This window comes from Tachysurus fulvidraco, chromosome 6 (assembly GCF_022655615.1).
Source record: "Tachysurus fulvidraco isolate hzauxx_2018 chromosome 6, HZAU_PFXX_2.0, whole genome shotgun sequence".
In the NCBI taxonomy this organism is placed as follows: Eukaryota; Metazoa; Chordata; class Actinopteri; order Siluriformes; family Bagridae; genus Tachysurus; species Tachysurus fulvidraco.
This window is the reverse complement of record NC_062523.1, coordinates 10,621,642-10,635,176: the sequence shown is the minus strand read 5'-3', so window position 1 is coordinate 10,635,176 and position 13,535 is coordinate 10,621,642. Positions and strand designations below refer to the sequence as shown.

General features: G+C 42.2%; 1 protein-coding gene across 5 annotated transcripts in view; it reads right to left on the bottom strand.

The window, feature by feature from the left end:
• hdac4 (histone deacetylase 4) overlaps nt 1–13,535 on the bottom strand; it is a 163,587-nt gene that overhangs the window by 43,495 nt on the left and 106,557 nt on the right. For 4 of the 5 annotated variants that reach the window (XM_027164464.2, XM_047814509.1, XM_047814507.1 and 1 more), the window contains 5 exons: nt 4,881–5,009; nt 4,616–4,728; nt 3,889–4,005; nt 3,145–3,349; nt 133–326 (listed from right to left, as the gene is read on the bottom strand). In XM_027164464.2, coding sequence (XP_027020265.1) covers nt 133–326; nt 3,145–3,349; nt 3,889–4,005; nt 4,616–4,728; nt 4,881–5,009 — 758 coding nt within the window. The remainder of the gene's footprint in view (nt 1–132; nt 327–3,144; nt 3,350–3,888; nt 4,006–4,615; nt 4,729–4,880; nt 5,010–13,535) is intronic. The other variant, XM_027164465.2, reaches the window with a different exon arrangement.

Below are 13,535 nucleotides of genomic sequence, written 5' to 3'. Positions count from 1 at the left end.
CATCTTCCTGGTTGCCATAGTGACAAGGAAATTACAGGGAGTGACAGAACAGGAAGAAGGAAAGGGAAGGGAAGAAGAGAGATAGTAAGAGAACAGAGGGAGGGATGGAGAGATGGAGGGTGTGTACTGCACCTTGCTGATGTGCAGTTGCTGCTGCTGGAAGTGCTGTTTCTGTTTGACCAGGAACTGCTGGTGCTGCTGCTGGACCACAAGCTGCTGCAGGGCCTGTGTGTTCTGAGGCAGCGGCGCTGACTGGGTTCGACCCAATGGCCGGTGAGGACGCAGCTTGTGGATGGAGGGTGATTGCAAAGGCAGACTGCTCAGACCTGGACACACACAGACAAACACATTTCTGTCACTACACAAAGATTATTCTCATCTCATCTCATCCCATCCCTCCATCCATCCTGTCATTGATCCCCCTTCTGTATCATAGCTGTATCATAGCTGCCCCTGCACTCTGACGCCAACCTACTCAGTTGGGGTATGTGAAGAAAAGAATTCCACTGTGCTGTAAGGTTATGTGGCAATAATAAAGGCTTCTATGCCCCCTGTTATAACTTCTTCAATCCTTCCTCTCATTTTCTCATCCATCCATTTCATCACCTGTCCCACCATCTATCCATCCATTGATCCCTCCTTCTACCAATCCTTTCTCTCATCTTCTCATACATCTATCCATCCTCTCATTTAACCATTTATCTATTAATTCATCCATCCACACATCCACCCATTCATTCTTTCTCCCATCTATTCTGTCATCCTAATGCGACAATGTGGCAGTCTATGGAAAATACGACGTAAAAGTTTCACCGGAACTCCTAAAGTTTTGCACCACACAAAATGTTTTATACATGCTGATAATATCTAAAAGATGTAAAGGGTTAACCATTACTTGCGACAGTTTGGGTGTACCGATATGCAAGATGCAAATCTATAAGGTTTAGATTTGCATAATGCACCAGCAGAGTAGTAGTAGAGCTGTAAACGCTGGGGCAAAACATTGGTGTTGTCTTTAAAATTGGTATATAAATACAAATGGCTTGACAATAAATATACAGCTCACTTGGCTTAGAACACTGATTCGTACTTGACAGGAAACGCAATGCAGTACGGTGTAATGTTCCTGGGTAAGCTGACCTACATCACAATCTCTAAGCCCTGAGCCAAAGAAAACAGAATGAGAGGTACATTTTTAGGTAAGCTCTTGAACTCAACAGATAAGTATGGATTTTCTTAAAGAGTTTTTTCTTATTTCATCCACAATTTGGTCACCTGCCAGTTCCCTCCCATCAGCCAGCAATCCAGTGAAAGCTACCGTGCGGGAAGATCGATGTACTGTAGGATAAAATGCGCTCCTCTGCAAGCGCATCACATGCGGCGTAACACTCTTGGAGAAAAGTGCTGTTTGCCCTCTTCCACATACAAGAGCTAACAAACAATACCTCATACAACAGCTGCTATTATATTAAGTTCTCATTCCAGTATTTTTTCCGGTTGTACTGTAGAATATACAGTATGTACTCTGGTCAGTGCTGCTTTTGTGCTTTGTAGTGTTTGTTTGCACTCTATTTTGTCTTGTACTGTTTGCACCAGGTTGCACAGATGCACTTTAGGTGGCTAGGGTTAACTAACTAAAGTCCTCAGCTCTGTGTAGCTCTCGCTTTGTTCTATGTAGCATCATGGGCCTGGAGAAACGTTGTCTTGTTTCACTATGTCAGCTATATATGACTTGAAAGACACTATGCCCCTCCCTCCCAGACAACACAAATAATTTTGGTCTGTGTCATTAAGATTCAAACTCATGATCCCCTGATGGCAGAACAAACGGTTTACTGAGTGAGATCCAGCTAAAAAGAAATCGCCAATATTTCTTTAAATGTCAGAAGAGGAAACAATTGTTTTCTTGAAACAACAGCTAAACATATTGTAAAGCTATAGGAGGCCGTAATTACTGCCAATGATTTACTTGTCATGTGTGAACACAGTGTATTTGTAACGTGCAATCATGCTCCCTTGGATGCTTCTGGAAGCGTCGGGAGCAGAACGATGAGACAAACGCTTAGGGATCTACTCGCAGCACCAGATTATGTGCTTTTCTCTACTATGAAATTTCAGCATTGTCAGTTAATTAAATTTCAATTCCATTTTATTTGTATTGAGCGTTTAACAATAGACACTGTCACAAAGCTGCTTGGCAGAAATCTGGCTGTAGATTTAGATCGCTAATGAGCAGAGCAAGGCAGATGTGAGAACAATTTCCTCAAAACTACATGAGGAAAATACTGGAAGAGGAATCAGAATCAGAGCAGTGCTGCTCGGTATCGGTGGCAAAATATCCGCATCAGACAGACCTTAGTATGTATGAATATACATACTATATACGTGGTATGGCTGGGAAACTGAGATGACTCCACTTGACTTCTCCTAAGTGGCATTGTGTAACGGTGCTCTTCCTATGGTAAAGCACAATCAACACTGTTCACCCTCTCTGCAGTGCCTGTGCTGTGTGCTTCCTGCGCACTGATTTCAATAATCTCTTGAACAGATGAGATGAGATGGAGGAGCACAGACGTTCATGATACAGAAGCGAGTCAGTGCGAGCAGAAAGTCGACTATGTCACTGAAATCTCTCTCTCTCTGTCGGCTGTGCAGAAGTATCGACCTTCCTGTTGCCGCCATGCCGAGCTCAGTGGGAGGCTAATTAACATTGTCTATGACTAATTTCATTAAAATAAAGCTTCCTCAGAGCCAATCAGCACAAATTGATGGCAATTTGTAAGGGATAATGTTCATAAAGCAGCGCTTAGAGCGAAGACGGACATCCAGCTTGATGATGCACCGACCCGCCGTGTTATTTGCTGATTGTCATGAAATTAGCCTGATACTGAAAAATGTGTCATTACATTTATTACAGTATATACAATCCTCGATATAGCTAAGCAACCTGTATGTAGGCTATTACAGATGTTATTTTTTAAATCCAATCCTAACCCTAGCCAAGAGAATTAAGGAAATGTTTTAGTCCTCCATGTGTCGTGATTGTTTTGGTGCTGCATAAAGCTGTAAAACTGTCATGGAATCCATCATAGATACACACAGATAAAAGCAGCTATATACCCAAACTTAAAGTGTAATATAAACCTGAAACCAGGGGATTCTGTGACTGCTCCAGCATGGCCATGTGCTGCAGCAGAGGGTTGTGGGCGGAGCCTCCCTCTCGCTCCAAGGCAGAGGCAGCCAGATATGGGGGAAGGTGGGCTCCAGTGATGAACGGAGTGGTTATGGGTAATCCGGGCTGCAGGCCTGCTATCGCCAGCCGCTCACCCTCCTGCTGACCAGATGCCACCTGGTGAAAGACAGCGGCAAGACACAAAGGCAAAGAAAGCAAACCAGTGTGTGAAATGTGAAAGCAAAGAAATGAAAGGAACGTATCAAAGTTCAAAAAGTCAAGCAACAGAGACTGTGTTTCTCTCAAAATCAATGTGTGTGTTAGATCTGTGTTTTGAGGGGTCTGGGTGTGTGCGTCAGCAAGCAGCGGTCAGTCATTGTGTCTCAATGGGTCCTTTCTGAAATGGTAGTGGCGCTGAAAAGCCACATACAGCACACTGACCGTTCAGACAGGAGCCTTCTATGTGGACTCTTCATCTTAATGACCGACCAGAGCAAAGGCAATGTCAGAGAATAGGGGAGAATACGTCAGAGATTGAAAGCATGGAAAGGAACGAGAGAATGCATACAAAGCAATAAAGACAAGGCATTGAGCTAAAGATAGGCAGAGTGATAAATGTATGTGTGTGTGTGTGTGTGTGTGTGTGTGTGAGCGGATGAGAGTAAGCAAGAGTGAGAGAAAGAGAAAGAGTGTGAAAGTGATATGGAGCCACTTACAGTGGTGGAGCCGGTGGCTGGCAAGCCCAGAGTGATATTTGGGAGGGAGGGGGATGTGTACAGAGACAGCTGGCTAACAGGACCCTCTCTGCTGGCAAGACGATGTGCCAGGGAAGGCTGGAAAAGAGCAAGACACACACACACATGAATAAATGCTGTGATCATAACTAGTGGCTCTGTGTGGTTTGTATAAAAACATGTGCGCTCGCTCACACACACACACACACACACACACACACACACACACACACACACACACACACACACACACACACACACACACACACACACACACACACACACACACACTATAATGTAAGCACTCTAGAGCTATGTAACACAGTTGTATGGCTGTTGGATAATGTCTATATTCATTCTGTCACAGTTATTTAGTAAAGCTGGCAACAAAAAAAAAAGTATTCATTCTCATTTTAAACCAACAGGAAATAGTGTAGATTATAAAACTGTATTCCTGCATATGTATAAATATGTCGATTAAAAAAAAAGACTGCTCCTTAATCGAACTGCTCCTCTATGAAAAGCTGAAAAATAAACCAAAGTGAATTTCCGATGAATTAATAAATATACCACCACAGTATGCAATCACACAGTGTGTATATAGAAACTAAAGTCATGCTTTTGCCTCTGGCGGGAAAATAAATAAATAAAAGCAGCTGATTTAAAGTCTGAACTGAGGCTGAAGTGCAATGTGCAGTGTGAGCTGTACCTCCACTGGGCTGTTGGAGATTGAGCTGGTGATGCCGTTCTCATTAGTGATGTTGTTGGAGCTGTTGTTGGGTGAACTCGGCCCAGAGCCTGGTGCACTGTTACAAGCTGATTCTTAAAAAGAAGTAATTAAATAAATAAAACAAATTTATAAAGTAGATGGACAAAGGTCTGACCAGTGTTGACTAGCTGCTGTTGGTAACTCACTCCAACAGGCTGCTCTGAAAGACCAGCTCTTACTTGTGGGTTGTTATTGAGTCACTCACCTGTCACGTCCAGAGAGCGTTTCTTGGCTGTAGTTACGGGGCCGTCCCTCCTCCGCAGCAGCGGACTGCTCCGTCGCTCCGTCACCTTCTGCTTCAGCCTGGAGCGCAGTTTCAGATTCGGCTCTGACGCTGCGGGGAGCACAAGCGCACGCTGTGTTCACATTGGAGCCTGTCATATCATGCTCAAATCCTTCCTTCCTTTCTACACATAATCTGATACTAATCTGCTAACCTGTGTTTGCCAAAGATATCACATTAATAAGGTCATTTCGAAATCAAAAACACACAAACTTCAAATTCTGCTTTAGGTTAATCTCTACCAGGGCGACCCTTTGACACCTGCACCGCAAAACATTTTTCTGTCAAGACTCGGGGTTAAGGTTTTTCTACAATTCTCTTTACTGCACTGAACCTATTACAACTTTGCATCGATAATTTTGCTTCCAGTTTTCACAGGGCTGCTTCAGAGTTAAGTCACCTTCAATTATATAGCACAATTAAAAAAGACAAGTGGCTGCCGATGTGCGTTACAATAAAATGAATGCCAAGGAGAAGTAAACAGAAACAAAATGAAACAAGTTGAGAAATGAATAAAGCAATAAAAAGCAGTGAAAGACAAAACCCCACACAAAAATACAGGTCAAAGCAGAGGATTCACCAGTACTACTGACCCCCTATATGTCAAGGTAAATTAAATCTAAAAAATAACTAGCACAGGTTTCAGAGTCTTCATGAAAAGTGTGGCTGTCAGACTGCAATGATGTCATTAGCTTCAGCAAGAAAGCAATAGTCTGTGCAAAGCATTAATCCTAGAAATAAGTATTTTCCCCACACACCCTCCATTTGACCATTGGCGTTTCAACCACTAGTCCCCCTGTCTCCACTCCCTTCATTTAGTGGACCAACCCTAATGACCCATGATTAGCATGTGACCATGTGTCAAATATACAAGTGTCCGATAATGAGTGCATCCAGAGATCATTAATGGTTTTCAAAGCCCACTGGGTTTTGGTCAATATTAAGTGCGGTCAGTAGCCACTGAGAAAATGACCACCATCTTCCTATTGTTCACGCCCATTTAGAAACACTAAGTTAGACCATAGATAAACCTGTCTTAATGCACTCATCTAAATGCCCAGGTTCCACGACTTGAAGTACTTTCCAAAGAGCACTCTGTATTAAAGAGCTGGTCTTGCGGTTGCGTTTAGCAAACTAGGTGAACGTAAGGGTGCCTTTTCTTGTAAGAGGCAGGACTATTCCCAGACATCTTTGTTAAAGAATGTAGTGCATCCTGCCATTAAGACCATGCATTAGTCAAAGATGAGGAACACAGCTGCCAAAGACTGAATTAAGTTTTGCCCTTTGCCATTTAATAAGTGAAGTTTCTAGCAAGTGCACTAATGGCAAGAAAGTAGCATTTCTTACCCAAGCCGAACAAGTAGTTAAGGTCACACCAGTGGGATGTTTTAGGATGACGTTCCAAACTTTGGAAAGAACGGTGGATGCAGAGAGGACATGAGGTGAATTCGATTATCAAACTCGTACCTTTGACAGAAAGTTCTCCCATACAAATTTCCAAAAAATCTCATAGAACAGGAGAGTATGCACAGTAATCTCAGAGGAACAATATAAAGCAATAATCAGGAAATATATTTGGGAGAATCAAGTGAGGAGAGGCTGTCATGCTTTTCTGTAGTGGGACATTAATTGTAATAGAGTGGGCTACTGTGTAGTCATGGCCGGCAGCCAGCATCAGGGCATCGCCAGCTGTAATTGGAATGTATGAGGGCCACCATGAGGCCAAGGACCCAGGGACACCACACTCACTCTGGAAAAGTGTTAACGTGGCAGAAGTGAAGCATCGTGATCAGCAGTAGAAAGAGACACAGGGTCACCCTTAGACTTGCTGACTTTTAAGTGTTTTTACACGAGCACTCGTATATTTGCTAAAGCAAATATTTGATGTGTGCTGAGGGCAAACACGTACACATTTCACATATACCCTTACTTTACCAGGTCATATACATGAGATGGTGATGGTGGAGGGTGGAGTAGGTTTGAGTCAGCTGCATCAGAGCATTGATACAAAATGTTCAGTATAGGGCACACTTCAGTGTTCATCTACAGAAACTACAGTACTTTAAGCTAGATGGTCCTACAAGTTAGATAGTCCTTTGTTCTATTTTTATCCCATGTTCTCCAAGTTTGCTCATGTGCCAATTCCTACTCACGAGTCAGCTCTATAGCTACAAACTGAGAAAAAAAAATTGTGAATTAAAATGAAACAGACTGAGAAATACGACAAAAACACTCAAAAACAAAGGTCTCACCTCTGCACTGAGGTTAATGAACCATGTATTAACATTATTCAAGTCAAGCAGAGTCTGAATATAACAAGCGTCGGTTTCAAAGGGCCTTGGAAAAAATGTGGAGACTTCAGACTGCAGTGCTGTAATTTGGGGGTGTGCACCAGACCATGCTAGCTTGAGCAAGAAAGCAATAGTCTGTGAAAAACAATAATACCAGAAATAAGTGTTTTCCCCCACACCGTCCTTTTGACCATTGGTGTTTCACCTGCTAGTTTCCCCTGTCTCCTCTCCCTTCATTTAATGGACCAAAACTAATGAAATGTTCAGTGCATTGGGCTTGAATGTTTATGTACAGAAATTACATTCTATAATGGATTTTTCACACCAAAATTGGTCATGGGCCCAGTTCCCACCCACTAACGAGCTCTATGGTGAATATTTAGGGAGGGTGATGACATGCTTCCTACACAACACCTGAATCCAGCCACCACGACTTTTTAAACTGCAGCTAACAAGACAGCATAACATGCTCAAGGAAAGCCCCCTTCCGCATGTATATATATATATATATATATATAAGATCACAGCGGCTAGCGTCACTCTGGATGACAGAAGAGAGTAACACCTTCCACAGCAATGACATTTACTTTCTCTTGGACGCATTGGACAAATAGATGCGACATCGCTAGGATTTGAACTTAAACGTCTGTCCTATTGTCGCACAATTAGGAAGACAGAAAATGTCAACCACACAAGACACAGCCTTATGGTTAGGAAGTCTACTGTAGTGTGGCACCAGGGTATAATCCTGCACTCTGTTCAGTATAATTGACAGGATATTAGATAATACGAGTGCAATGCTGTACACCCCCCAAGCTCAATGGGATGGATTCTCAAGGCTGAAGCTAATCTCAACATCTGCTTTTGAATAAATGCAATTCTCAAACTTCTTTATCAGAAACTGTCTGACTTTACTGTTGATATGTTTCCAAGCTTTTCAGGTTGTTAATACCCTCCCTGTTGTTCGATAAAATAACTTAAAACAGTCCTGGACAATTTTATATCCCCATGCTCCCAGACTTTAAAAAGAGAATGGTGGGATAATGGCATCGTTTTGGAGAAGCTTGTCATTTTCTATGTCGCATTACTATTTATCATAATGTTTGTTACACTTTCCTGCACATCTCCCGCACAAGGAATCATGGGACTTATTATTGGAATGTTGCAGATAACCACGGAATATTATTACCTGCTGAAAAAAAAAAAAAAAAAAAACAGACCAAATTGCTCTGAAATTCACGCACAATGCAAACAGTGCCCATGTACTACAAGAGCTTGCAAATATTAAACCAGTGAGAACACTGCAGTCTGTTCAGCCAACCTCAGACCCCAAACAGTAATAAGAAAGGATTTATAGCTGTAGATCTTACCTCGCCTCCTGCTGTCGTTCTACACAGGGACGCTTTTGTTACGAGAAATGTGCTTCTGTATGGATTAGCCTATAACATTCTCTCATAAAAAGTCGAAGTAACGCTGCATGGGAGTACATCTCAAACACACACCATCTGGGCTCCCTGTGTCTAGCGTCTTGCCAGAAATTGCACATAGATAACATGGGAGAGCAAAAAAAACAAGATGGAAATTAAAAGTAATGTTGAATTTCAAAGCCAGGCTTAGTTTGACCTCCTGCCGTAATAACAATAGAAAACAGAGAAGTACAGCTCAGCACGACCTCCTGTAAGTGTGCTGATTAGAATGCATAAAACGGGTTATTAATCAGATACTAAAGAGATCTCGGTTGCATGAAAGATGGTTATATCTGCATGCACCCTGGGTAGACACCAAATTCTGGGAAGGCAATTGCAAAAACATTACCAGGAGAATAGCTGCAATAGCCTTGTTGATGTTCGTCCCATTGGTACAACCAGATTGAAGACTGGCATGTGGCATGTGCGCAGCTGAAATGACTTGGAGCAGCTGAATGCAAAGCACAATGGATTGGGTTCTTCACAGGGCCATAAAAACAAGAACATTAGGAACCTAACTGTTAATGTGCACCTTGTATTTTGGCACAGGTGCTTAACCAAACGGCCGTTAAAAAAAATTAAAAGCGATCCCGAATTGTTCATCGATCATCTCTTCAGCATCCGAACCAGTTTAAGCTCATCAGGATGTGGAAATGACGCCTCACAAGCATTAATCAATCTCAGAGTTTATCCACTCATTAACTTCTCATCAAAGTTCATCTGAGGCTGAAAACCTTTTGCAAGCTGATGAATACCTACAGTAACTAGTTCTTGAGGAAATGATTTCCTCTGTGTTAGAGGTTTAGTCATCTCTATTCTGACGCAATAAAAGCACCCTGGTACATAAGGGGAAAGGGAGCGTCATTCGGCATCTGCACCTGACACTGCTGAGAAACGCAATTGACAAAGACGGGGAGGTAAAAAAGTGCAAGCAGAAGGAGAGGCGAGGAAAGCCATTCCCCCCCTGCACTATAAAGCTTGATGAAGGCTGATGAGAAAGCTCTGCAAGGGACTTTAAGTGCCATCAAGGACACGCGGTGACTGTGCCAACTATGGCAAGTCACCAGCCGAGTGCAGTAGAACGAGCAGGAAATGATACACAAGTCGTCTGCTGAGATCCATTTAATAAGCGCTTTGCGCTGTTAGAAAGAGTTCGAATCAGGTGAATGAGCTCCGAGAGCTGTTCACGGTCTAATATAAGGGAGGAGAGCACACAATGTTCCATGTGAGGAATGAGTACTGTCCTCAGCAGCACTGAGGGCACCAAAATGGTTCACCCTCATGGGACTGTCGATTCGCTAAAGAAACACACAGAAACAGTGAGCAGCAGACTGCTCTAGAGGACACTGAGGGATGTGCCAAAGAAAGAGCTCATCAGGTTCTGATTAAAGTCGATTACACAGAAACGATGAATATTCATATTCAGTTTCTACTGGGTCTGTGCAAAACAAAGTCAACTGATATATTTACCTTCAAAATAGATTCTGGGCACAGAAAACATTCTGATCTCCAGCACATGGCTTGTTTTTTAGGCATAACATTCACTCGTGTAGGATTAAGAATGGTTCTGATTTGAAAAATGGCAAGGCAGAAATAACAGGTCTTGGTTTTGTGGTTTTGCATAACTTCTGGGTAAACTATAAAAAATCTGCACACCTTCTGACCAATCAAATGGGAGAATTCTGTGCCACTGTGTTATTATTTGAAGATATTACAAAGTTTAATAAAATAGTTATAATAGTTATAATATTGCTTCAGCTCTAACTTCATAGTTAAGTGAGTCAGTGCTGCCCTCCACCCATTAGTGGTAGTACAGATATAATGAGTTCGGTGGTACACAAGTTGGCAATAAAGCTTGCAAACGTGATCATATTACAAGAACAACAGAATTGGCATAGCTCCAAATTTCAACCACGATGCAAGTATGTAAAGTAAATAAAAATGAATAAAATAAATTATTGTGGAAGGTTTCGTATGACTCAGAGGAAGTGTGTGTGTGTGTGTGTGTCTTCATGTTGAGGCTAATGTAAAGGGAAAAAAAAAAAGAATTATTATTAGAGTCGTCATTCACTTACTTCTTTGGAAGGCAAGTTGCATCGAGCTGTTTTGCCAGCTGACCAAAAAAAAGTTATAGCTTTCTTATTTTTATATAGATATAGCATGTACTAGACGTTTTCCTGTTCTGTGTCTTTGACGTGTGACATGTGGTATGGCTCCAGCAGGTCCGTCCCCCGCTGTGCCGTGTTTAGTGAACATTAAGGCCCAAACTGTAGCCTTCGGGGCCATGGAGACTAACTGCTTTAGTGTCGCAGCCTGATTCCTTCCAGATTGCTGCAGATTTTGCTTGATGCTAGATGGTCCGCTCCAAATGAAAATCACCATGTCAACATAGATGTGAATGGTACTTCATTATAACAAGGAGGCGGCTCATGTGGAGGACAACTGGGAGGCAGAGATGCTGGAATAATAATAGCTTCCTACTGTGTGCCTAACTATAGATATTACTATAGACCTGGGGTGCTGAAGTCAATTCAGGTAACAAGCCGCATTATACTTGGCCCGACGTGTTATGTGGGCGTACTGAAAAATACACCACGACAACTCCTTTTAAGCGTGTTCACTTAACATCGCTGATCGTGACATTTTTAGCTTCCTAATGAACGTTTACATTTCATTAGCACGTTTTGTCAGTAGCTGTCTTTACGGCCTTGCGTTGATTCATCTAGTGGAATAAAAAAAAACTTCTTTTTTTTCCTCCTTCTTTCTGTTCCAGCTCAGGTGATTTTTATTTTGTTTCTAAATGTATCTAGAGAACCAGATTAGCACCTTTATCATCAGCCCACGGGCTGCATGTTTGCCACTCTTGCTATATGATTCACTTCAAACCATGAATGAAATCATTTTTAATAATTGACTTTCATTTCATGCTAAGCTAATAGAGAGACTGCAAAAAACACAAGAGTTTAGCGAATTCTCCCAATGCCACTTTTTCCATCCAGCATTTCATTTTACTTCCTGTGGGAAAAGCTGTACTTGAATTGATCTCATACAGTTGAACAGTGCAGTTAAATGAGGGCAGAGAAAGGACCTGACCAATGGAAATATCAAATCTGTGACCCTCATGTCAGCTGGCACACAAAGGCTGTGTTCTCTCTTTCGGAAGAAAAGTGCCCTATACACAGCTCCGCGTGCACCCACTAATGAATGGACGAAGACACAAGAGCACTCCAGCGGCTTGTTTCCACCCTCATTCACCCCTCGTGCGTCATGAGAGAAGAGGGGAAAAAAGAGACAACAAAAAGCCGAATCATGAATTGGAACAGAGAAGGACACAGATTGTCTGCTCTATCGCTAATCAGAAAGGTGAAGGGCTCGTGTAAAACCTAAGGAGCTTATTAAAGAAAAGGGCCTGATGGGAAAGGAGGAAGACATGGAGCTTCTGTGACAGGAGACGGATTGCTCTACCCAGCCCCAGGAATGCACCGCAGCAGCCAGAGCAAACTGAGGTTTATCTACAGCGGGAGAGCTGGAATCAACACTCAGACGGGCCTCGCCACAAAGTGAAGAACTGTGACCATACAAAGGAACGCTTGACTTGTGGTTTAGATTCTTTCCCCTGTATATAAAAAACACCACCTTCCCGAAGGCGTGTCCAAGTTAATTAATTCGTTTGGGGAATAAATCTGCAGATACCAAGTACCTCTCAAAGGGGGAAAAAAGCAAAGGTGTTTTAAACGAATAGCCTAGAATCTTCTGACCTAAGATTCGTTCAACGAATGATACACCGAGTGATGCATGATTACGCTAGAAGCAAACTTCAACACTAGTATTGGGAAATAAACAGAAAACCTCTTCACTTAAATCTTATGTATAACAGAATTTTAAGGTAAGGTCTTAATGAGGACAAAATCTTTTATGAGTTTTTGAGGAGTCCTTTCTTGAACGTTTGAAAACAGAGCTTGAAATATATATATATATAACTATTCCTTTCAGAGATCATATTAAAGATAGAAGAATTTAAGGTGTGCGTGTTTTTATTTTTAACTTCATCTGAAATTGCTTCAGAGGCAGCACCAGGTTGCAACAGGTACTGGTGGCTTGCCAGATCACAGCTCCAAAAATCTGTATGATCCTCAGCTTGGATTAATGTCCGTGAGGATTTCTTCTTGGTGCTCCGGTTTCCTCCCACCTCCCAAAAGAGCATAGCGGTTGATGAAGTGTCAGTACTAAATTACCCCTAGGTTTGAACGTGTCTGCCGATGTGTATGCATGGTGCTCTGCGATGAAAAGGTGATACATTCATGATGTATTCCCCCTTCATCCTCAGTATTCTTGGGACAGGCTCCGGATCCACCGCAACCATGACCAGGATAAAACACTTAAAGAAGTTGCATGAATTGTTGGAAACATAAGACACAGAAACCATTTTGGTTAGACGTTCTCATACACTTGTTAAATTTTGATATCATAGCCGCATATTTTGATTGTTTTGAGGTCATTTTCAGGCCTTGGACTTGCTGAAGTTCCTTTTAGAGATAATAGCAGATACTCTACAAAAATAGGGAACATTTTAGAGAACTGTGCACTTCCAAATGAACAAACTGTGCAATGTTAAAGTGACAGTCAGGAAATTTTGAGGTCAGGAAATACAAAATCCAGATTCCGTGATCCTCTGCCCTGTGATATTCTTCTCTATGGAAGTAGATCCACCCACTCATGCTCTCTCGCTCGTTCGGTGATAAGCATATTGCCGCTGTAGCATCCCCTTCCTCTCCTTCCCAGCCGAGCTGTAATTGCTGTGGTGTCTCAGGGGGCTGTGT